The sequence below is a fragment of the Gadus morhua genome, chromosome 14 (assembly GCF_902167405.1).
Source record: "Gadus morhua chromosome 14, gadMor3.0, whole genome shotgun sequence".
NCBI classification, from domain to species: Eukaryota; Metazoa; Chordata; class Actinopteri; order Gadiformes; family Gadidae; genus Gadus; species Gadus morhua.
Window position 1 is genome coordinate 10,517,608 of NC_044061.1, and position 22,757 is coordinate 10,540,364.

General features: G+C 41.2%; 3 protein-coding genes and 3 non-coding genes across 11 annotated transcripts; 5 read left to right on the forward strand and 1 right to left on the reverse strand.

Moving 5' to 3' along the window:
- Positions 1 to 3: 3 nt before the first annotated feature.
- Positions 4 to 2,557, forward strand: rpl12 (ribosomal protein L12). Of its 2 annotated transcripts, none has more exons than XM_030376980.1 (6): positions 4 to 242; positions 980 to 1,053; positions 1,301 to 1,399; positions 1,575 to 1,656; positions 2,013 to 2,099; positions 2,410 to 2,557. In XM_030376980.1, exons 1-6 carry the CDS (start codon positions 206 to 208, stop codon positions 2,526 to 2,528), a joined length of 498 nt encoding a protein of 165 aa, XP_030232840.1. In that variant the 5' UTR covers positions 4 to 205; the 3' UTR covers positions 2,529 to 2,557. The 2 variants fall into 2 exon arrangements, with proteins under 2 accessions (XP_030232840.1, XP_030232841.1); XM_030376981.1 differs by having other exon boundaries at positions 72 to 346.
- Positions 1,093 to 1,217, forward strand: LOC115559376 (small nucleolar RNA SNORA65). The gene has a single exon (XR_003979521.1). It is a non-coding gene; the product is annotated as a small nucleolar RNA SNORA65 (small nucleolar RNA).
- On the forward strand, positions 1,760 to 1,883 carry LOC115559378 (small nucleolar RNA SNORA65). Its single transcript, XR_003979523.1, has one exon. It is a non-coding gene; the product is annotated as a small nucleolar RNA SNORA65 (small nucleolar RNA).
- Positions 2,172 to 2,296, forward strand: LOC115559377 (small nucleolar RNA SNORA65). Its single transcript, XR_003979522.1, has one exon. It is a non-coding gene; the product is annotated as a small nucleolar RNA SNORA65 (small nucleolar RNA).
- A 1,582-nt stretch (positions 2,558 to 4,139) lies between the features above and the next one.
- Positions 4,140 to 6,010, reverse strand: pole3 (polymerase (DNA directed), epsilon 3 (p17 subunit)). The gene is made up of 4 exons (XM_030376983.1): positions 5,608 to 6,010; positions 5,390 to 5,475; positions 4,927 to 5,045; positions 4,140 to 4,809 (listed from the first exon to the last, which is right to left on the reverse strand). Exons 1-4 carry the CDS (start codon positions 5,671 to 5,673, stop codon positions 4,646 to 4,648), a joined length of 435 nt encoding a protein of 144 aa, XP_030232843.1. The 5' UTR covers positions 5,674 to 6,010; the 3' UTR covers positions 4,140 to 4,645.
- Positions 6,011 to 10,080: 4,070 nt separating this feature from the next.
- Positions 10,081 to 19,637, forward strand: kmt5b (lysine methyltransferase 5B). Of its 5 annotated transcripts, none has more exons than XM_030377008.1 (10): positions 10,081 to 10,274; positions 12,606 to 12,855; positions 13,086 to 13,233; positions 13,359 to 13,524; positions 13,610 to 13,719; positions 13,899 to 14,065; positions 14,198 to 14,217; positions 14,319 to 14,455; positions 15,465 to 15,664; positions 16,080 to 19,637. In XM_030377008.1, the coding sequence occupies exons 2-10, from the start codon at positions 12,687 to 12,689 to the stop codon at positions 17,588 to 17,590; spliced, it is 2,628 nt and encodes an 875-aa protein (XP_030232868.1). In that variant the 5' UTR covers positions 10,081 to 10,274; positions 12,606 to 12,686; the 3' UTR covers positions 17,591 to 19,637. The 5 variants fall into 5 exon arrangements, with proteins under 5 accessions (XP_030232868.1, XP_030232865.1, XP_030232869.1 ...); XM_030377005.1 differs by lacking the exon at positions 10,081 to 10,274 and adding an exon at positions 10,281 to 10,651; XM_030377009.1 differs by lacking the exon at positions 10,081 to 10,274 and adding an exon at positions 10,672 to 10,796.
- Positions 19,638 to 22,757: the final 3,120 nt, after the last annotated feature.

The following is a 22,757-nucleotide window of genomic DNA, read 5'->3' on the forward strand; positions in this document are numbered from 1 at the left end:
GAAGAAGACGTAAAACGAGAGCTCCTAACCAACTCTCGCGTTAATCTTCATAGCTAGTATAAATACAGACGTCCCTGGTAAACGGTCTCTTTTCCTTTGTCCCCTTAGCGGTGAAGGTGCAACAGTAATCGGTCGTCCCGAATCTGGGTTCATCCGACACCATCACCAACCAAGCTGAACAGAGCACTACTACCAGATCAGCATCATGCCTCCCAAATTCGACCCCAGCGAAATTAAAGTTGGTATGTGTAAAGTCTCTGATATAAACTGTTTCAGAGTCAAGATGGAGCCAATGTCCGTCCGGTTCGGCTCTGTCTCCTCGTCTATGAGGTGGACACAGAAAATGGTAAATATAGGGAACCCAGGCTCTTCACATGCGGTACCAACGATTGAAATTGTTTGGTTTGTATAATGTTGTACTGTGTTCGTTCGTGATTCCGGTCTTTGAGAAGGCCGAATGGATTTACTGCAGCACCACGTGTGCTAGGTTAGCCTCATGACGTCATTCGCTAGCTAGTATACAGAATTTGAATGCTCTGCTTGTTGTACTAATATTTTGAACCCAACCGAGTATCTAATCCGTAACGTTCACTCTACGAAGCAAGACTGGTTTGAAATGAGTTGTCATTCTACTCAGCATTGCTTGCACATTCCTACACTATTTAAATGCAGGGACAATGTTTTGTATTTCTTTTCATGTATGGAATTTAAGCAATTGTGTGGGCCTTCGTTTATTGATTTAATCAAGCTCGGTGGGATTCTTAATTGACGTTGGCATTATTGAATGTTCATTGATGGCCGGTGCATTTTCTGAATGAATGAAATGCTGAATTGATGAGTCTACACGTGGCTGGCACATTGAGTTTTCATGGTTCAAATAATGCTGTTTGTGAAAGCCAGAATTATTTTGGTGAGGTTGGCTTTAGCCTTGCTAGTTGTGTCAAATAACGTTTTCGTCTGGTCTGCTTCTAATTTTCAGTGTACATGAGATGTACTGGTGGAGAAGTTGGTGCCACCTCAGCACTTGCTCCCAAAATTGGACCTCTGGGTCTGGTAAGTTTCTGTCTATACAATGTTTTGTTTTTTTAGCCTCCCGCCACTCTGCCTGTCTGTTAGTGACTGTGTATAGTCCAGTGGAGGCTGAGATTGACCCAGCTCTAGGAAGCAGGGCTACCCAGTATAGTGGGAATCCCTGTGCCGAAAGATCTGGTACATGTTTGACAACGGCCGTTGAACATGTTTCTTTAAATGACTTATCTCTCAATGATGCTAATTCGTGTTTTTTTTTCAATTTCTTCAGTCTCCCAAGAAAGTTGGTGATGACATCGCCAAGGCCACTGGAGACTGGAAGGGACTCAGAATCACCGTGAAGCTGACCATCCAGAACAGACAGGCTGTGGTATGTAGTCTTAACGGCTTGTTCACTCTGCCTGCTGCCTCAATCTAGCAAAAGCCGTGGACTTTGGACTAGGCCCTGAAATCCATTGAAGAAATTAAATGTTTGAAATGTGGTATGGTAAATTTGTTGCCTATGTATGGTGTGTTTAAAATTTTCCATCGACTTCTCCATCTAGGTTGAGGTTGTTCCCTCTGCATCTGCCCTGATCATCAAGGCTCTTAAGGAGCCCCCACGTGACCGGAAGAAGGTCAAGAACAGTAAGTCTAAGCAAAATGTGGTGACATGACTCCTGCCTACTGATAATGCGATTAGCTGCTCTGGTCATGAAGATACTCATTTGATGGGTAAAACATGCAGCCTCCCGCCACTCTGCCCGTCTGTTAGTGACTGTGTATAGTCCAGTGGAGGCTAAGAGAGACTCAGCTCTAGGAAGCAGGCTACCCAGAAAAGTGGGCAATCCTGTGCCGAAAGGCCTGGTACAATAAAAGCTTAATTTGCTGCAAATTTGTATTTTTCCTAAACTCACTTTTTTTATGTCGAAGGAGATTTGGTATTGTGTGCGTAACCATTGCGGTGTAGAATATGTTTTAATCTTCGCTTGTTTTGTTTCTAGTCAAGCACAGTGGGTCCGTGACGTTTGATGAGATCGTTGGTATCGCTCGTGTTATGAGGCATCGCTCTATTGCCAGGGAACTCTCTGGTAAGTTCTATGAAACTAATTGTACTGGGGAAATTCATTATACAACCATTTGTACCCTTTGCCGGCTAGCCTCCCGCCACTCTGCCTGTCTGTTAGTGACTGTGTATAGTCCAGTGGAGGCTGAGATTGACCCAGCTCTAGGAAGCAGGGCTACCCAGTATAGTGGGAATCCCTGTGCCGAAAGATCTGAAACAATTTCCCAATGACCTGAAATGAGAAATTAATCTTTTATATATATATTGCCTACTTGAAGCTGGTAGGTTTTTCTTTAACACATTGGTTACATAATATCCATTTCCTTTTTCTAAAGGAACCATCAAGGAAATCCTGGGTACCTCTCAGTCAGTAGGCTGCACCATCGATGGACGGCTCCCCCATGATGTCATTGATGACATCAACAGTGGAAAGGTTGAATGCCCAGCAGAGTAATGCTTGACAATAAAATGGACTAAATTTAACTTGTTTCCTCTGGTCTGTTTTATATAATGGTGTATATATCACTGTTTTTGGTTTTGCATGCGAGTTATGTACTTGTATCAGTTAGTCCTAACCAAGAAGGTTTTAATAATGGTTCTTAAATTGTTAACCTAAAATTGGTGATGGAAGCCATCCCACGGAAGAGTTGTGAAGAATCTTATCCTAGCCATCTAGTGTACGGGAATGGGTTAACCCAGCGATTGTTGGAATGTATCAGCGCTGTTGGCTGACGTCACTGTTAATGAAGCGAGATCCCAATCAGCAACCTTGCCCCGCCGTCGATCGTGCATAAATTATGAACGTCGCGTATGCCCCCACAACACTCACCCCTTGTTGGTGATTGGTTAGAATACTCTAGGTCAGCGTTACGTGCTTATAGAGCGGGCATCTAGCGGATCTTGAGTAAAATGTAATGTTTCGGCCTAGAATCGCTGATACAACCAGTGGCGGTGGGACAATAGAGGGCGCTAGTGCGCCGCCCCTCCGTGAAATATTCACTTGATTATATCTTCCAACTATTCTGAACTATTTAAACGGAATAAATCAACAATACAGCGTTTTTCGTTTAATTGTGTGATACTTGTCACTACCAGCAACGATTTAAATGCGTATTTAAATTTAAATCGAAATAAATCCCATCCATCCCGCTAACTTTATGCTGTATCAAGCACCCAGCTTTTCATTAGCGCAAGAAAATTCGCCGTTGGGTCGCACCAGTGTGCGCCCCAGGCCAATGGTATCGCTTTTCTATTTTATCACATGATTCGACAATTCAGCGGCTTTGCGCAACAAAACTTTTCGCTAACTAGTAGAGTTGTAAGCCCTTTCCACCCTTTTCAGTGGAGGAATGGGACTCCAAGCAATGTTATATTTAAAAGGAGCAATTAAGTTGCATATTAATTTAGTCTTTCGGCCTATAGAATATAAACAAAATGAAGCAACTTTCCCATATTTCTAACTGCATTTGAAGTAGACATCGAGACTCACAAGTATTGGACGCTATAGGACTGATCATGATTTGTCTCAATATCAGAATAACAATGGGTCAAATAGCAATGGCTGGAATGGCCATAAAGTAGGTCTGTATATGCAGTGTAAGCTTGTCCAGGCCCTGCAAGTCAGGATGTAGGCTATGAATCGGAATGAATAGGTAGATAGGTAGTGGCCAACCCCAAAATGCACCAGAATACAGGAAATCAAGTATTGTTCAATTTTTTTAAGTTCAAAGTCTATTACTGTGCCCCACCAACATTTTTGATCACCAGCCACCACTGGATACAACCTACACTGCCAACGGCACTAGTTACAACAAATACTCGCAATTCGCTTGGATTGAAGCTTCCGCTAGTCTGCAATGAACCGTTTCATTTATCCATTTGAACCTGGAGCATGACAATTATCAACATTGGTACATAAAAATAGTTGAGCATTGGTAACAGTTAAATGGTGATTAGACTGAATCACTTGCTAGTGATGGGCTGCTATGCAGGAATATCCATAATTCCTGGTAAAGTGGGATTGCTTAAACATTAACCCCATATAACAATGGTTGACTGAGGGGAATTGAACTGGTAGGTTTATATATTTATTTTATTTAATGTCATATTGCTGAGGACCTTCAAGTAAGGCATTCAACTATGTAGCCAGGCTACTGGACCATGTGACCAAAAAACAAATTGGTAACATGTTAATATCAGGACAATGTCCATGTATTTTACAAAAACAGCACTATCAATTTGATCATTGAAACCAGCAACTATATTTGGAACATATTCTAGACATACAAAACTGACCCAATAGCAAAACAGCCTTGCACATAGCAACATTTGTGCACTAGGCTAAAGACCTGAGATCCTAGTCCTGAAACTAAACCCTTCAGTGACCAATCAAGACAGGTTTGCATGTGTTGATGCTTTTGAATGCAATGGAAAAAATACATTGGTTCAAGTACATCAATTGAAAAACTTTGCCCATCAATCAGTCATAACCCCAAAAGGATCATAAGAGTGCATTTTCATTGTTTGTGATGGCTCCTTAAGTGAAAGTAGGATAAGCCACTGGAATGTTCTTTAGTTCTCCACTTCCTCCTCCTCTGCATCATTTTCAGCCTCTGGCTCTTCCTCCATTCGCTCTTCATCATCCTCTTCCTCTCGACTCTTATCATTATCTGTCTCCTTCTTCTCTTTTTCTTTGCGTTTCTGATCAGACACCTCCTTTTTCCCTTTTTTGTAAACTGTCGAGTAGGAAGAAACAATTATAAATACCGTACAAAGTGACCATGTATCTTAACAGCCGAACATGACAAATTTGCATTATACAGAAGACTGATAATTGTTTCACACAAACAAACCTTCCAATGCTTCCCTTAGAGGCTCCAAAAACCGTTCAAACTCCATTTCCTCCATGGCAGCCAACACATCTGCTGCATTCAGAGTTTTTCTTTTTGCTTTCATAGCAAAATTGTTTGCGCTGCCAAGTTCACAAAGAGGGACAACAAAGCAATATAAATTAAAACCTCAAAAGACATTTCATGTTATTGCTGGGTAATAAACAAATGCAACTTTTTCACAAACCTAATTTCTCATACCACTTGCATTTGAGATGATTTACAAGTGCTAGATTTAATAACAATCAACCTGGACTATCATTAATAGATTTGACAGTACGACTAAAAAATACATACTTTGAACACTGAAATTACAACAGTTTTCAATCTCTATGAAATAAAACATTACAATTACATTGTAGTGGACTACGTTTGATGATTTGTTCTGCTGGTGTTGTGGAGCGTTTACATTGATTCATTTACTTACCATGAAGTTGCATACAAAACGAATACACTGGCCGCTTGCGATATTGCCCTTCTTGCTTCTTTGGACACATTAACACCATCCGGTAGCTGCGGAGCATACATCATGTTTAAATACACCTGGACAAATTTTTACTAATTATTTCGCCACATTGTCAAGCACGCAGGATACAAATAAACAATAGACAGTTGTAGGGTAAGGGCCACGTTGAATCAACTCACCGCCTCTTTAATAATGCGAGTAATAACAGCGTTCGGAAGGTTAAGGTCCTCGGGTCTTTCCGCCATTTCAGATCACCCCCAATAATTAATGTTCAACGCAAGTGGCTTATGGATAATTTGAACTCGCTCCAACTAAAAAGCTAGCGACAGATAGCTAACGTAGCAGAACTATTGTTAGCGTTCGAATTATAGTTGACAAAAAATGTAACGTAAATGAAAAGGTAACTATTTTATCATCGTAGCTAGTACAATCCTGTTCTTGTCTTGAGTTAAGAAAGTTGAGACCAAGTTACGGTTCTCAATAACGCTACCAAGACAAATATCCGAGATATACAAAGGTTTGTTATGGGACGTTTCCCGCGAACCAACCATGCGTCGGTTCTGTCAACTTTCAACCCTGACCTCTGACGTAGTTTCCTTATCACCAATTGTATTTGGTACGTATTTCCTTTCGTCTTATTTGTCGTGATGTTCATGCGTTCATATCGTGCTGTGTGCTTCTATATTGAAATAACAAACAAGATAAGATATTATGATAGCCAAATTTCAACTAGCTCATATCTTAAAATTAACTGAACATATATGTAGTCAATGCTGATCGATAGTGATTTAAATAATGGTGTCCATAAAAACACATCCTATTACTCATATATTCTACAATTTAAAAATAAAAAAGCTAGCCAGCCCTTAACTCCCACTCAAACACCCCACAGCAAAGCTACGCTAGAACGCATCACAAAGTTGCTCAGTCAGTTAGGGTGGAGATAGAGCTCTGTTAATCCATTTTTGAATTCTGAAAGTGTCCCGCCTTCTATCTTGGAGGGTCATTTTAGACATTTAGCTTTTAACTTCTTGCAGTCGTTGGTATCCATGTATGCGGCTACTGCCTCCCACAGTTTGAAGTGTGCACTGCACCCATTTAGTGATTTAACATTCTCAGATTAGGACTGCATCTGCCACTGATTTTTCCACTGAACCTAAGGTAAATTCACGTTTTGTAGGTCGATCTCATCAATCTTAGCACTTAGAGCTTTTTTGCACATCACAACCTTTCTTTACATACTCTCAAGATTTCAAAATAACAGTGTATAGTCTTCTATTTATTTTAACATGTATGACCAAGCCTTAGTCTCATTATGGGGACTGTTACTGTAAATTGGTTGCAGGCCAGCATCCCTTTTGTCTTTCAGATTCAGACTTATTCTGCTTTCAAACGTGGGCTGGAACCTTTATACAGTCTCTCACCCTGATCCCAGCTACTACAGCTTGTTCTTGATTATGATGTCTTGGACAATGTCAGTCCTGGCTGGGGATCTCTCATCCTTTATAGCCACCAGTGAAGCTGAATCAGAAAATATCCTTGTGAGGTCTTACAGATTCCAACATCTTTTGTGCCCTGATATTTCATCTGTTGTGAACACAGACACTCCCTCTAGTAGATTTCTGCCTTGTGCTAATTTTATTGTTGGGATATATTCTGAACCCTGCCTTCCCAGTGGATCCATGGAACGATCTGAACATATATGGTTAGATAATTATGTATCAATAAGCCTTTACATGACCTATGAAGTCTTCTGCCTTCCTTCCTTCCTTCCTTCCTTCCTTCCTTCCTTCCTTCCTTCCTTCCTTCCTTCCTTCCTTCCTTCCTTCCTTTTCCTTCCTTCCTTCCTTCCATAATGCATGAACGAGAAATAAACATTGGTACTAAAAAGTCACAGTGGTACACACAACGAGAAACCCTCCTACTTTCCTCACCTCAATTCCTGTGCCAAGTTATTAGATTAGGAATAAAACAATCAATTGCACTACCAATTGCTCCCCAGTCCCACAGCTCCTACAATGGTTATTTTCCTGGCTGGGTATGGATTTTGTAAGATGATGTAAAGCTAACTGAATTTGTCTGAGCTTTGAGGAGTCTCTCCCATTTCCTTCAAAAGAGAAGGGACAGGAGTGGTTTGAATTATCCTCATCGCACCAATAAGTCATTAGCCTGCACAAGATTCACCTGTTCCAACATTGTACTGGCTGCACTACCTTGATGTGTTACATAACTCACACAATTCTAACTTAAACTGTACAATTAGATTGTATATATACATACATAAATATTAATAATAAGTATGTTTAAATCATTGTATAATCCCATGAAAACAACAATCTTTGTTTCCAGTTCCTTAGAATAAGCCCTTTATATCTACATAGGGAGTGGCCTCTTTCATGGAGCATAGCATGTTTAACCACCGTGTACCTACAGTAGTCTAATTTAAAGTAAACTATAAATTGAAGGATTAAGGGAACCCCCTGTTCAAACACAATGAGATTAAATTAATGGGTTTTGGGTTTAGAATTCTTATAAGGAAGGGAGCAGGTTTTTTATTATCCCCGTGGCTAGGCTACACATTTGTGTACTCATTTTTTTTGTAGAGTTGATATGTACCGTTAAAATTAGCAATGTTGTATATGATGTATGTATACGCACACACCTTTGCGGTGACCGACAAGTGTCCAACAGCTAAAGCCTCTCTCGGTGTTCAAATCAAACGCACAAATACACACACACACACACACACACACACACACACACACACACACACACACACACACACACACACACACTGTGGTGTTATGCTATAAGTGTCTGAGAAGCTAAACCTTCTCTCGGACACCCTTCATATAGTTTTGTGAAGACAAGTTTGTGCTCTATTCCTTCCAACCAATCGGGTAGTCGACCTCACCTCTAGATGCTGTTAAATCTACACACTAGTCCTTTAATCGTCTTCACATATTGCCGCCGAAAACCTCTCAACCAAAAATGCAGTAAATGTTGCTCTATCAACATTATTAGTTTGCAGACTCTGGTCGACCAATTGTGCAACAGATATATTGGAGTTTACTTAATGATTAAAATGAAAACTGTTTAAAAAAATTGTTGAATCAGCTTTATGTGGAGCATTACAAGAAACAGTTGAGGAAAATTTTGAAGAATAAAATTATTTCACCACGTTGCCCTTTGGTGATTTAAAAACTCCCTTTCAAACATAGACTGTATTCAATAACTTTCAAACTATAAAGAACTACAATTTTGTGATAACTATATTTGGAAGTAAATATTACAATTCTGTGTGGTCAGGATTTAAATATGTAATTCCTGGACTATATATTAGTGTTATATTAGGGTTAGGTGGCTTAATTTAGCACCTCCTCTTGAAGCGCTCATCTCTCTAAAAGTAGATGTTGGTCCTTATACCTTATTCCTATCTATTTTCCTTCCTACCTGTAAAACAGAGGACTAGGCGCTTGGGAGTTAACCAATGTGTCTGTATATATCTGCAGAAGATCCCCAAGAGATTCTCTGGGACATACTTCAGGAGTAAGCGACACAAGGGTCAATCATACGAGCCATTCGGTCCCTGTACATCCTGCGTGAGAGTTGGGTCAGCATTCTTGGCATTCTGGTTCAGTGTTGGACTCCGGCAAGGCTGTACATTGTCTCCCCTCTTGCTAGTTATCTTCATTGACCTACAATCAAGGAATAGCCATAGCTTGGATAATGTCCCATGTCAGGGCATCTCAGTTGTTCGCAGAGGAAGTTTTCCTCTTTGCTTTGTTGCGATCTCTATTGTAAAGTGGTTGGCATGCAAATTAGCATCTGGCCTTGGTTCTCTCCAAGAAAAGGATGGCTTGCAGCAGCGGCTGCAGTGATGTGGTATCTGAAAGGGAGGGTGTCGTTGAAGAGAGCTGAGCCGAAATTGACCAGTCGTTCGACGATTCTGTCTTCGTCTTTTTGCCACAAAGCATAAGGTTGCAGCTGTGATGGTTAAGCGTTAAGCGTGTCTCCCTTTGAAGGTGTTCCAAAGACAATCTACTGGGAGGAGAACCTGGGACTGACCCACGACTTGATCGAGGGAGAATATCCCCAAAAGAATAGTGGATCCCCCCAAGATGAGCTGTAGAATGGGACAGCTACAGCTGTCCCATTCTACAGCTACTTGCCCTACTAGCTGGTGAGGAGGGCACAATAGCTGGGCTGGAAGGTTGAAGTTTAAAACCTTTGCATTGTATTTAAGCATTGTATTTAAGCTAAATACAATGCTGCAGAATTTAGTGACAGGCAAGGTCAACTCCATATTAGTCATCTAGCCATCAACTTATCTTAAGTAAGCGAAAATATATATATTCTTTTCTTTTTCTTTTGTTTTTGTTAGTTCAGGGTGCCAACACCAAGTGATCCTCTAACAATTGATGCTGTATGATTTCCGCCATTTTTTGTCTAATGAATGGATGCATTCTTTCATAAAGCACTATATTTCGAATGAGCGTCTTAAAAACAGTATCATTGGAAATAATGCATACATGGTTAGAAGAGGAGACGTTGAAATCAAGTTTCGGAAAATAATTATATTTCTGCAGCAAAAATACTTTAATATGGCATAGGCCTAATTTGAAAGCGATGTAACCGCCACCAAGAGATAGTTGGGACGTGAAACCGAATACTTTCGGGTTGGGACGGAGAACCATACAAAAAAGCGTTGCGTTATCAGAAGCGTGTGTTATCGTCTTCACTTTCAAGTAGGCTAGATGTTACTAGTTCACTTGTTTCCCTGGCTCTGCAGTGTGCAAGCTGAATCTGTCGTTGCCTATCTACCACAGTTGGTTTAGGAAAAGAGGTTTGTTTATGCAGCACTACTTTTGTATACGTCCGACAATTGTTTCTGGTCTCCTGGAAGAGTCTCTTTTATTTAACTTACACGAACTTACTGCGTTATCGCAATAACCATGGTTATAGATGGGGTTTATAATAACTTGTGTTTTATTTGAATCATAAGGAGACGAACGGTTGCGTATTTACTGGATCTATTTCTTTTGGATGGCAGTGCTGCGCCCTTCTCTCTCACACTTCTATGCTAGCCGCCATCTTGAATTTTAATGAACATTTTTGAAAAAATGTGTTTCCTGTGATATTATCAACTAGGGTGTCGTGTCAAATAGTACTGCTTTGTGGATAGGCGATTCGTTGTGCGTGTGTCCGTGGAGGAAACGCCTGGTGAGTATTTATTTGTATTGTTTCGGTTGTCGACCCACAACCCTGCCAACGCGTGAAAATGCTCTCAGCTTGCTGTTAATCACCACAATAACTAGCTACCTGCTAATGGTGTTTTGTGCAGGATATCTGCTTAATTTTTCTTAAGGTAACTCTGATTATTGAGTAGAAATCGACGACCATTATTCGAATGTATTATCAAACTAACTACGGCTATCTATAAACCGTGGGGAGGTCGGCAGGCAGGGTTGAGCGTTACTGCAGCTCAATAAGGTTCGTTTGTTGGACATAAATGTATTGCAATTGTGTAAGTAATTGTTTCTTCACGCCGTAGCCAGTCTTGATCTTGGTTATGTGGGTCTGTTTGTAAATCAGATAAATTGAAAAAATATATGGCATTACTATTTGTTATGTGTTATGCTACGTAGCCACAAGGGCTAACGAAGAATGGCCATAGTACCAGGTACTAGCTTGCTAAGTTCGTTGCTAGCTGACACTAACTGCCAGCTAATTTAAAACTTGACCAATACACTGACTTATCGGGGGCCAGTGGTCGCTTAAACTGAACACTCTGTCACGACCGATGGGAAGGGTTCGCTCCTTACGTTGCTTTATTAGTCTTTATTTGATCAGGCTTTACTGGTGGACTTTATCTTAAAATCTATTATGTAGGCAGGTGGGCTATAACTTGCTAATTTACGAACGACATCACCAAAACATCGATTCATTGTTCAGTTTCAAAACATCTTAATCCTAAACGTAACTAACGATCTAACGTATGCGTTATACCATCTTGCAAGATAACCTTAGCTTTGATTCGCCTGGCGAAATGCCGGTTTAGACTGCGTGTTGTATGGTCGGGGAGACTGCAGTTGTTAGCAAACAATGCCAGATTAATTGTTGGCTGATTTTGGCCTGGCCTTTCGTCTCGTTCAAGGAGTTGTGAGGAACGGCCTTCAGTGTTTTTAAACAGGCTAACGTTAGCTTTTAGCCAACATTAGTTTTAAATGGGAAACAATTGAGCCAAGACAACGCACACTTCAACTAAAATATTGTTTTGTTCTAAATAAACAACGTTCATGGCGTCACATGGTCCCCAAATTTAAATGCTTTCTTCCGGCATGGAAGATGGTCCTGATACGAATCTATTGCATTTGTCTGAAAGCCAATGCATAATTTCAGACTGCCACTAAGTGGTGCTGCAGGACTGTTTCAATTTGACAATGTCAGCATGGTTTTGTTGTTTATCTGTCAGAACCATAGGTGAGAACGTAATATGACTAAGTGTGACGGGTCTTTCCTCCGTAATATCTGTAATATTCTGTTGGCAAAACGTCCGATCATTGTGCCTTGCATAATGACCAAGATTAGCTGGACAAGGAATTTCCCTCAAGTTCAGGAATCTCAAATGAGAAGGACATTGGAAGACATGTTTGTAATTAAGTTTATTGTTGTTTCCATACATTTTTTTTAGTAAGTACATTTAGCATTTGGTCCAGTTAATAGCGTGGCTGTAACAGCGTTAACAATAGGACTTGTACATCAGAATGCATCATGGGAGTTTGTGTTGGCGATACTCCACCATTGAGAGGACTCTAGAGTTGTAGTACTGTAATATCCTAAATCAATGTAAATACTCTTAAACCTAACTGAGATTTTGCCATTTCTTGCATTATAAATGCTGTGCCAGTTTGAAACACAACTTCCCAAAATTACAAATAAATTCAGGGTTACTTTCTAAATTATGAAAATAACCAAATAACTATTACTACCACTATTACTATTACAAAATAACCAACACAAGTCCTCTAATCATATGGAATAGATAGTAACACCTAATTTGCTGTTGAACTTCAAAGTGTGAAGAAGGCTGATTTCATGTAAATGGCTTTCTGTCCTTTTGCTTTATATGCTATTGAATTCAAGTAATATATTTTATGTCATTTTCTGCTTTCAGGTTCTAATTTGTAGGTTCCTATCTGAGAATTGTTTCTAAAACTCGGAGACTAAATGCAACTGGACCAGGGGGATTGTGGGCATGAAGTGGCTGGGCGAATCCAAGAACATGGTATTAAATGGCAGGCGACAAGGAAGCAAATATACCAGTGAGCAACCTGTGAGTCAGAGTCAGACTCGCTCTCAGCATTCACAACGGGCATCATTGCGACCCAGCAAAAGCCACCCCAGCAACAGGAGATGTAGCCGTAGTAAGTGGGCCATTTTACTTTTTTAATTCTATTTCATATACTTTGAAACCTGTTCCACTGCAGCCATCTTGTTGTTTTGAAATTATTAGCAATTTTGATGAGGTGTTAAACTCTTCATCACCTTTGCTAACGACCTGGGTTTATTGATAGGAGTTACATAAATCAAATAATTGTATAATTATCATTATCATTATATACATTGCTAAATGGGAATGTTTTGTATAAAACAGGGTTTTCAACAGCCAGCCTCGAAGCAGAGAGGCGCTATGTTCCATCATCAGGAATGACTGCAAAAGAGCTCTGTGAGAATGATGACTTGACTACAAGCCTCATTCTCGACCCTTACCTGGGCTTTCAGACTCACAAGATGAACACCAGGTAAGTTGGTTAGTGTAATAGAAACGTCATCAAAGAAAGTTGTACAAAGGAAACTCAAAGCATTCCATCCTTATTTCTATGGCGGGGTGCTATTTTAAGGTTTATGCAATATTGTGTCACTATAGGTTTCGGCCAATCAAAGGGAGGCAAGAAGAGCTGAAGGAAATTATTGAGCGCTTCAAGAAACATGACAACCTGGAGAGAGGCTTCAGAGCCCTGACATCAGGAGACTGGTCAAGACACCATTTTCTCCACAAGACAAAAGCTCAGGAGAAGCTCTTCAAGCAGCATGTGAGACACTATCTCTGCCTCCACATTTGAGCAACTTCAGTGACTTAGAATAACCGTGAATAACCGTGCCCCATCTGTCCTTCAGGTCTTTGTTTATCTCCGAATGTTTGCGACGGACAGCGGATTTGAGATTCTCCCCTGTAACCGATATTCATCAGAACAAAATGGAGCTAAAATTGTGGCAACAAAGGAGTGGTAAGGGAACCAATTAGTAATGATTGTGTGTTGGAAGTTTAGAGAAGTGGATTACATTTCTGTGAATGGTTTCATTTATCAACATGAGTAGACAAAGTCTGTACTGTATAAAACCAATATATACGTTTAATTATTTTGTAATATTTGCCTTATTCTAATGAATTTTTACCGTTCTGCAGGAAAAGAAATGATAAGATGGAGTACCTGGTGGGATGCATCGCCGAGCTTTCAGAGAGCGAGGAGAACATGCTACTTCGACACGGGGAGAATGACTTCAGTGTCATGTATTCCACACGCAAGAACTGCGCCCAACTCTGGCTCGGCCCTGCTGCCTTCATCAATCATGGTATCAGTTTTATTTTGTTTTTATTCTGTAGTGTTACTCTTTAATTCGTCAATAACGTTTGTTATTTCTGTTCTATAATGGCACTATTTTCTTCCTCTGGCTAACGTTTTATGTCAACATTTCCTATTTCAGATTGCCGGCCAAATTGTAAGGTAAGAGTCTGTCCTTCAAAGAATCCTAATGGTTTCTTGTCGTCCTTTATGGTTCTACTGTTTTCATATAGTCTAATCATTAATCTATATTGTCGTTTCAGTTTGTGTCAACCGGCCGAGATACAGCCTGTGTCAAAGTGCTAAGGGACATAGAACCAGGCGAGGAAATCTCGTGTTACTACGGAGATGGTTTTTTTGGAGAAAACAATGAGTATTGTGAATGCTATACATGCGAAAGGTGGGTAAAAACGTGTATTTACGGCCAGAAATGTCTACCTATGTTACTACAACCTCCACTGGATGCATTTTAGCAGCGTGAAACATACATACTTGAAAGCTACTTTCACATGTGCCATGCCCAATAGTATAGAATTCCAACCAAAATTATCCAAAAACTACCAAAAAAAAAAAGTTAAGAATACTGTCAGGAAGTATATATTTCCCTCCCCTTCTCAAAAACCCAGTCCTGGTAATCATAATTACTGTTGGAAAAAAAAATGAGTCCTACTTGTCGGCTCGTAAATCAACACTTGAAACTGGCGGTACATCCATAAACTGGGTAACCAATAACGTGTGTGTGTGTGTGTGTTTGTCCTTTTTATAAACCCAAGATTGGCTCACTGCCCTCAAGTGCTCTGTTCCTTGTCCACACCCTAATATTGCACACTATATTCCACACTCGTGGAACAGATTGGGCAGAAATGGAATATAATATTCCTAAATATATTTTAATGGTTATAAGAAGCAGGCCTCTTCTGCGGTTCTCTAGAGGGAACACCTTTTTAATTTGTTAACATAACCACTATCCAACTTGTAAGCTATAACCTATAGTTCTTCAGGCACTTTGAAAAATGTCATTGTCTTCAACAGCATCAAGTAGCAGTGGATGGGACAAAGGTCAGAAAGATAGTTGGAGAGCTTCGCAGTTTTGCTTTTTGTTGTACTGTGGGGGCCACAATGCAGCTACTACTTCAACATTTGTAAAGGTTATGGTGTCTTTCTCTCTAGGTATCTTTTTTGCCTTTAAGGACAGCTGACACTGCTTGGCATTGAGTCCACCAGGTTTTTGCAGAGCCTGGATGGTTTTTCTTCCTCTTTAATGGAAGAGTGTTTAATCTGTTAATCTGCAAAATATTGATGTTCACATTATAGTAGTGAAACGGTAAGGATGTGTCAGTGTAGGGATTTTCTGTTTTTAGGACGAATTTTCTAAACATTTGCTCATTATGTTTTGTTTCTTTTGGCAGACGAGGTACTGGTGCATTCAAATCTAAAGCTGGGTTACCAGTGGAAGTACCAGTGATCAACAGCAAGTACGGGTTGCGGGAAACAGACAAGCGTCTCAACAGGCTGAAGAAGCTGGGCGAAGGGAGCAGGAGCTCCGACAGCCACTCGGTGGGCTCCCACACAGATGTGGACTCTCAGGAAATGCCAAAAATGCATCAATGTAAGTGTACCCGCAACATTAGAACAGCTTCAACTGATTGTGGGACGAAATAGGACCATAGATCCCCTCTCAAACTGAGCGCCCACCCTAAGTGCAACCATTAGAATTGTGAAACCTTCGTACCAAATGTGTAGCCAGAGGTTTTTATTCTCAAATTGACGAAGGCAAAGAATTAACCCAATGTGAGGAGCAATCTTCAATGTTAATTGCACTGTTTGCAACGTCATCAAAAGGGTCCTATTAAATGTGTTTTATAAAGCTTTGATTGTATATGCATATTATACAAATTGTGGCATTCCTTGTTTTTCTCGAGGTATCTGAACCATAAATTGTCTGACATACTTGCATCCAGTGATATCTTTGGTTATCTGTTTATGAACCAACTGTCTAACTTGCGTCTTATTCTTCCCTCTAGCTGTAAGAAAAAGAAATTCTCCAGGAATGAAGTTCACTAAAACCAGGACTCAAACTAGACAGACTCTTTCAAGAGCTCTATCATCTACCTCACCTTCTAAACAAGGTCACATAAACAATAACAGGGTACCAAAGAGACTAAAATCCCAATCAAAGCCTTCGTTAAGTAAAGTCCAATTAAGGAGTCGGCGGAGGAGTAGGGCGGAGCCTAAGGCGTTGGCCAAAGGAGAGACTTGCCGACTGGGTGTCAGGGACCCCAAAGTTTCGCTTTGTAAAAGCCTCAACGTTAAGAAGGAGAAGGACTCACAGGTGCTAGTGCAGCAGGCGATGGGACAACGGGGCTGCTTGACCCGTCATGCCGCCAAGGGGAGCAGTAACTTGCCAGGTGCACAAGGCTGTGATGGCAGCCAGTCTTCTTATGGAACTCGCAGGTCCACTAGAACCATGGTAAAAGCCCAGGAATCTGCAACGGGAGTCAAGCTGGAGCCCAGTGCTCTGGAGGGCTTCGAACCAGTCCCTGGTGGTGTGGTCATTAAGTCGGAGCCTGCTGACATGGAGGAGTACCTCCACCATGGGCTGGGCCTGGAGCAAGCCGTGCTCGAGACTGGCTACGCAAAGAGAAGTTCCTGCAGTGCACGCAAGCGGCCCTCGTCGCACATGCCGGAAAGGACAATTAAATGCGAGGACTCGTACGGAGATGCGTTGATGTCAGTGGGAGCCACTGCCCACACCGCTAACTTCACAGACTGCAGCAACGTCCGACTGTCCTTCGCAGACCGACACCGAGATTACAACGGTGTCGGCAAAAGCAGCAAGTCCCAGCGCAGGGAAAAGGGCAAGAGCAGCTGCCGATCGCAGAGCAAAGGGAAGAAGAAGCGCCAGATCACCCGCTACGACGCCCAGCTCATCCTGGAGAACAACACGGGCATCCCCAAGCTGACCCTCCGCAGGCGGAGGGACAGCAGCAGTAGCAAGAACAACGACCCGAGCGAGGCCATCGGCTCGTCCGGCTCAGGCGTCAACCCCGCGTCTTCCAACAAGATCAGCATTAAGTTCAGCAAGGACCACGACAAGGACAAGGGCAGCTCGTACGTGGCGAAGTTGAACAATGGCTATACGCCCGGGGTCCACAACAGCTCCACAAAGCTCAAGATCCAGCTGAAGCGGGAGGACGACCCCCGGAGGACATCGCAGTCCAAGTCGGAGCACATCTCTTACAACGGCGACACGGGGCAGAGTCTAGAGGTCCGCGGCGGCGGTCATCGGACCCAAACGGCGATGGCGGAATCTTCATCAGAGGAAGAAGACGACGATGACGATGACGACGACGACGACGATGAGGAAGAAGATGATGATGATGATGAGGACGATTACTTTGATAATGAGTTCGAGGACGATTTCATTCCACTCCCGCCTGCAAAGCGCCTGCGGCTCATTGTGGGAACAGACTCCATAGACATCGATATCTCCTCCAGGAGGAGGGAGGATCAGTCTCTTAGGCTCAATGCATAAGCTGTGGAGCTCATTCCTCCACCCTTCATGTAAATAAAGAACCATCACTCACTAATCAACTGTTGTGTTGATGTAAAAGAAGTACAGTAATTAAACAAAATAAGTTGCTGAGAATTAAATATCTAAATCAACTGAGAAAAAAAAAAAGGGGTCTATTAACCTAAAACAAATTCTTTGGTTATTCACGTCACTTCTGTTCATAGAGTACATCAAGAGTTTGTTTTACGTTCAATTCGTCCCTTGCACTTGATAATGTAGAAAGTGTACAGTAATGGTGACTATACCGTCTGTCAGGGTTGGCAGAAATCTGTTCCCCCTTTATTTTTAGAGTTTGTCTATTAGTTTGTATTTGTGTGACACGCCATCCTTAATGTATGGTCTGTGTCGAAGCATTATTATGATCACTTGGTTCATTTGGTAGTACGTGCCATGTTTGCATTGCTCTGTTCGATTCCCAGGTAAAGAACCATTTAAATTCCATCACCGCATTAATGTAATGTAATTTACTGTGTAAGTTCAACATGTGTATGCAATAGAGTTCCATCGACAAGGAACCTCTTTTAGAATACTTGTCGACCATTCATGTAAACACAGTTGTAGAGCATTGTTAACGGAGATTAAATTTTCTTGATTCATGATCTAAAACATTAAAGGGGGATGAAACTCAATTTATTTTAGCAGACTATTCATGACAATCTAATAATTAAACTTTTTGCGGGGGGCAGCGGGGTGGAGGAAATCAGGATATCCTTGTGTACCCTGAAATACAAAAAACTGGGCTTTATTACATGGACCTTAAAGATGACAATGTCAATCTACAATAGCTCATAACCATTTATTGGAGAGGGTTAAGAGAAAAGCATTTTCAGTCAGTTTCATCCTTCTTTTAAAAATGTCTTGCAGTTATGATGCAATGAAATTATGCTGATTTTAAACAATACATCTTATTTTTTTATGTTCTACCTTGAGTAAATTCCATTGCTATCAAATATTGCTAGATTGTAGTGTATAGTTTTCATATGTCAACTCCGGCTATGGCATTCACATTGAGATGGACCAATGTTTTAATTACTGGTTCTCCATCTGGGAGCTACTGTATAATGATATCATGGTACAGTAGTTAAACACTAATCATTCAAATAGTCAAAACATGATTGCAAACAGTCCGTTTTTTCTTCTTCCATACTTGTCATCCAGAAACCATATGAATAATGTACAGAAAGACACGCTCATGTTCCAGGACTTCCATTCTAATCCTATCTCGGACAGTCAATTCGTAATCAGACTTGAAATGAAGTTGAGGACTTGCATAAGCACCTGTATTTCCTGTTGTGAAAAGTGCTAGTTATATGGCTCATTTGCCAATTATTTTTGTGTTGCAAGATTTGTAAAATCTACTTGCAAGATTTAGTCGAATGGATTAGTTATTGGCAATATATCGCAAGTTATCGTATTGTTTAGTCAAAGACCCCTAGTTTTTTTGTCAAGAGCAAATAAGAGTTAATAATTAAAATCTGGAGACCCCCCCCCCCCCACCTGTTATAGTTGTTAGATTCCAGCAGTCTTTCTGTACATTATTTCCCCGGTAGTAAAAGTAAACAACTGCCAAATAGATCAAGGGATCAACCAAGGTAAATGTTAACCCACTGTTTTCTTTCTTTCATTTTCTTGTTATGTACTGTTCATAGCACCAGCAGCTGTTCACATTTCTGAATCTGGCTCGATATGTCCTTGTTCTTCTGTGGACGTCTCCATTCTACACTGTATACTGTTCCAGGTGTACTGTCTGTGTGGTCTGTGTCTGTCCACTAGACAGCTGTCAAGATTTCCTATTGAGTTTAAAAACAAACAAAAAAAACAACACAAAAACAAATGTGAATAGTATGATGACATTTTAGAGTGTTGCGTGGGTAGTGGGGACATGTTAAGAGAATTAAAAATGGGCAGTGATTATATTGTCCGTTATGTAAATCTTGTGAACACATCTTGTACTTATTTAACAATTTTGAATACTTGAAAACTATATAAAGTTTCTTTGTGACTCTTAGTTTGTGTTCCCTGCTTGGAGGTGTGTAGGACATTTGGTTTAGCAGATGCAAAGACTTTTTAGCAGATTCTTAAAAAATAGGAGATGTTGAGTTAGCCTATTGCTTAATCGGTTTATTTAGTTGTTTCTACATTACTAGCCACTTCAGCTATGAAGTTCCTGTCAGTCTTTTAGTATTTGTCCTTTATATGTATCAAGACATACACACGCGCACACACACACACACATATATACATTATAAACATTGAGGTCCTGCCCTAAAATGCTTCAGGTCAAAAAATTAAATAAATACATGCATGTATGTAGGTCTATATATTTTCCTTGGTAGTTAATCGCATGTTGCATCTTAGGACAGGACCTCAATCTTGAAGTAGTCTTGCTTTGGTTTTATTTGTTGAAGTATTGTTTGTGTTTTCAAAATGTAACATGTATTCAAAATGATCATTTCTAATCTATATCCGTAAATAATCTAAAATGCCAATTTACAGAGTTGTTGACATGGAAGAGTGAACATTTCAGACACTTCCATAATTAGGAATAGGCCTACCTGAAACATCATATTTTGAATAGTTAACTATTTCTCAGGTTGGATATCGAGTTTTATATATAGGCCTAATGCACAGGTGAAACGCATTGCATAATGCCCAGATGTATAAAACAGCTTCTCATACCACACACTAAAGTGTTGATGTCTACTGACTGACATGGTAGACATGACAGATTAAACAATAGTCTTGCACATTACCTGGGCATTATCTAATGGAAATGGGATATCATCTCTGTAACAGGTAAATATTAACTGCAAAGTGTCCGGGTGGGGGTTGTCATCATACCCCATCCGACCACAAATTTTGACATTACTCATCGCTCACATCTATATGGCTGTTTCCAAGATTCTCACTTTTACTTGCATTCCTCAGGATAGCCTACTAGAGGAGGAAATATGACATCACCCCCTTACATCTACTGCAATTGCGTTTTTAACCAGTTTGAGGATTCTATTACGTGCCATTGCATAAGTCTATCCGAAGGAATTGTCAAAGTGATGTGCTGCTGATCAGCCGTCTGTAATTTTAGTCCACTGTCTAATCTCTAATGGGATTATTTGGAAATTATAAACCATCCAGCCATTTTGTTTCCAACTCCTACGACTCTTGATATGTTCCAAAGATTACGTATTTCGTGTATAGAAACACAGAAGCCCTATGGGTGACTTATTTTAGTTGAACAATGAAACCAAAAGTAACAAAGCCTTTCTATAACAATGCTTAAATTTACTTTATTCATAGCCTACATTATATGCCAATGATGTGAGACATTATGGTGTTACATTCACAGTAGGCTACAGGGCAGTAATCTAATCAAGATATAAAATATGTTAGATACATGTTTATATAAACATATATATCAGAAGTTGGACCTATAGTCTGCAAAGCGTGCTTGTGCGCCCATGGTATCATGCGCTCGTGTTTACAGTGGATGTATCGCAATGGCGAGGCACACACAGCTTTTGGCCGTGTTCTGTAAATATTCTAAAACACTCCGAGTGCTCCGGCGGGAGTCCAGGAGCTCTGTATCTAAATAATATCATATTATACATAGATATCTATATCATGTAATATTATCACGACCGAAAGGTGTGTGTGTGCCTCCAGACGATATTAGGAATTGTGTCGGGTTTGGTTGTTCTACTTCCACATTAATCTGAAGTAGACTGGACTGTGACATGGAGGAGAAAGGGATCGTTGCCCGTGATTGTTGACCGCGATTGTTTCCCGCCGGAGCCCTGCAGCGGCGGGGCTCCGGCGGGAAACAATCGCGGGCAACAATCGCTTTCTCTTCCAGGTTGCGGACGGTCCATGTAGGCTACTCATGCACTACAATTCCTTTTCAACCACGGCTGAGATAACCCCCACAAGAGTCTCTGTGTGGAAATACCAGAGACGTCAGAGAACCCGAACAGCAGGATGGTTATCAAAATAACATAGAAGTCTACAACCCTTGCGTTACAGTGTGTATATCCACACGCACACACATGTGGCGCTGTACGGTCTTAGCTCATTGGTTAAAGTAGAGAAAGGAGAGGTAACATGGAAAAATTCCAAATCGGCAGAGAATAATATTAATAAGAGAAAATAGTATCAGAAAGTCATGTTATTTACCTTTAACTGTCTGCCTCTAGCTTGCGGGCTGCGATAATATTCTCATAGGATAATCTCCAAATTTAAAGCCACAGGAAAGGAAAATGTACTCTGACAGGCAACATAGCGTTTCAGGTTCCTCGATAATGTATTCTGAATTTGTTTCATTGCGAATAAGAGATGAGAGACACAGGGCTGGCCAAAGGAGAGGGAACGATTGCTCCTTTGGCAAAAAAACTCACTCACTCTCTCCATGACCTGCCAATATTGCTCAATAATAGAGGCACTTAGGCGCCATCCTGTAAGGACTGCAGAAAATGTCAGATCGTCTGAACCCCACAGGATTCAGTGAAGGCATTATGATCCACACAGCAGGAGCAAAAGATGCGTCAATGCTGATGGTAGGCCAGATTAATGGAAGGGGACCTGGCACTCTATAAGGTCCTCACCTTCCTGCCAACCTAAGCTGCACCACCTGCGCCTCTGAAAGGCCAAGCCCAAAGCCTGAAACGTGCTGGCTCCGGAAGCCAATGAGCATCCTGAGCCTGGGACAACAGGTCTGGCCTAAGTGGGTGCTGCCATGGAAGACCCGAGACCTGGGCAAGCAACCGGCCGAACAACCAGTACAGGGCCACCAGAACCAACTGGTGGTCCGACACCTGAACCCTGTCAAGCGTCGCCTGGATCAATGGGAAGGGAAGCAAGGCATACAGCCTTAAAGGGGATCTCTCGTGAGCGAGGGCATCATGGTGGTTCTGTCATTGAAAACCACTCTGGGAGGTCTGTGTTCTCATGGGAGGCCTTCCCGAAACCTCTCCCAGATCTGGTCCAGCACCCGAGGGTTAAGCCTCCATACACCCTCTGTTGGACCTTTTCTGGAGAGCATGTCCGCGAACGTGTTCAGGACTCCTGGAATATGGGCTGCTCTCAAGGAGATTAGGTTGGCCTGGGTCCACAACAGAGGCTTCTTGGCCATGTT

Excerpts from the sequence above, each read along its gene's own strand:
- rpl12 (XM_030376980.1), top strand. The coding sequence starts at position 206 with ATGCCTCCCAAATTCGACCCCAGCGAAATTAAAGTTG. Across the intron at positions 243-979 it reads CCCCAGCGAAATTAAAGTTG|TGTACATGAGATGTACTGGT; the intron begins GTATGTGTAAAG and ends TCTAATTTTCAG. Across the intron at positions 2,100-2,409 it reads TATTGCCAGGGAACTCTCTG|GAACCATCAAGGAAATCCTG; the intron begins GTAAGTTCTATG and ends CTTTTTCTAAAG.
- pole3 (XM_030376983.1), bottom strand. The coding sequence starts at position 5,673 with ATGGCGGAAAGACCCGAGGACCTTAACCTTCCGAACGCTGTTATTACT. Across the intron at positions 5,476-5,607 it reads CTCGCATTATTAAAGAGGCG|CTACCGGATGGTGTTAATGT; the intron begins GTGAGTTGATTC and ends TATGCTCCGCAG. Across the intron at positions 5,046-5,389 it reads GTTTTGTATGCAACTTCATG|CGCAAACAATTTTGCTATGA; the intron begins GTAAGTAAATGA and ends TGAACTTGGCAG.
- kmt5b (XM_030377008.1), top strand. The coding sequence starts at position 12,687 with ATGAAGTGGCTGGGCGAATCCAAGAACATGGTATTAAATGGCAGGCGA. Across the intron at positions 14,066-14,197 it reads TGCTGCCTTCATCAATCATG|ATTGCCGGCCAAATTGTAAG; the intron begins GTATCAGTTTTA and ends TTCCTATTTCAG. Across the intron at positions 14,456-15,464 it reads GAATGCTATACATGCGAAAG|ACGAGGTACTGGTGCATTCA; the intron begins GTGGGTAAAAAC and ends TTCTTTTGGCAG.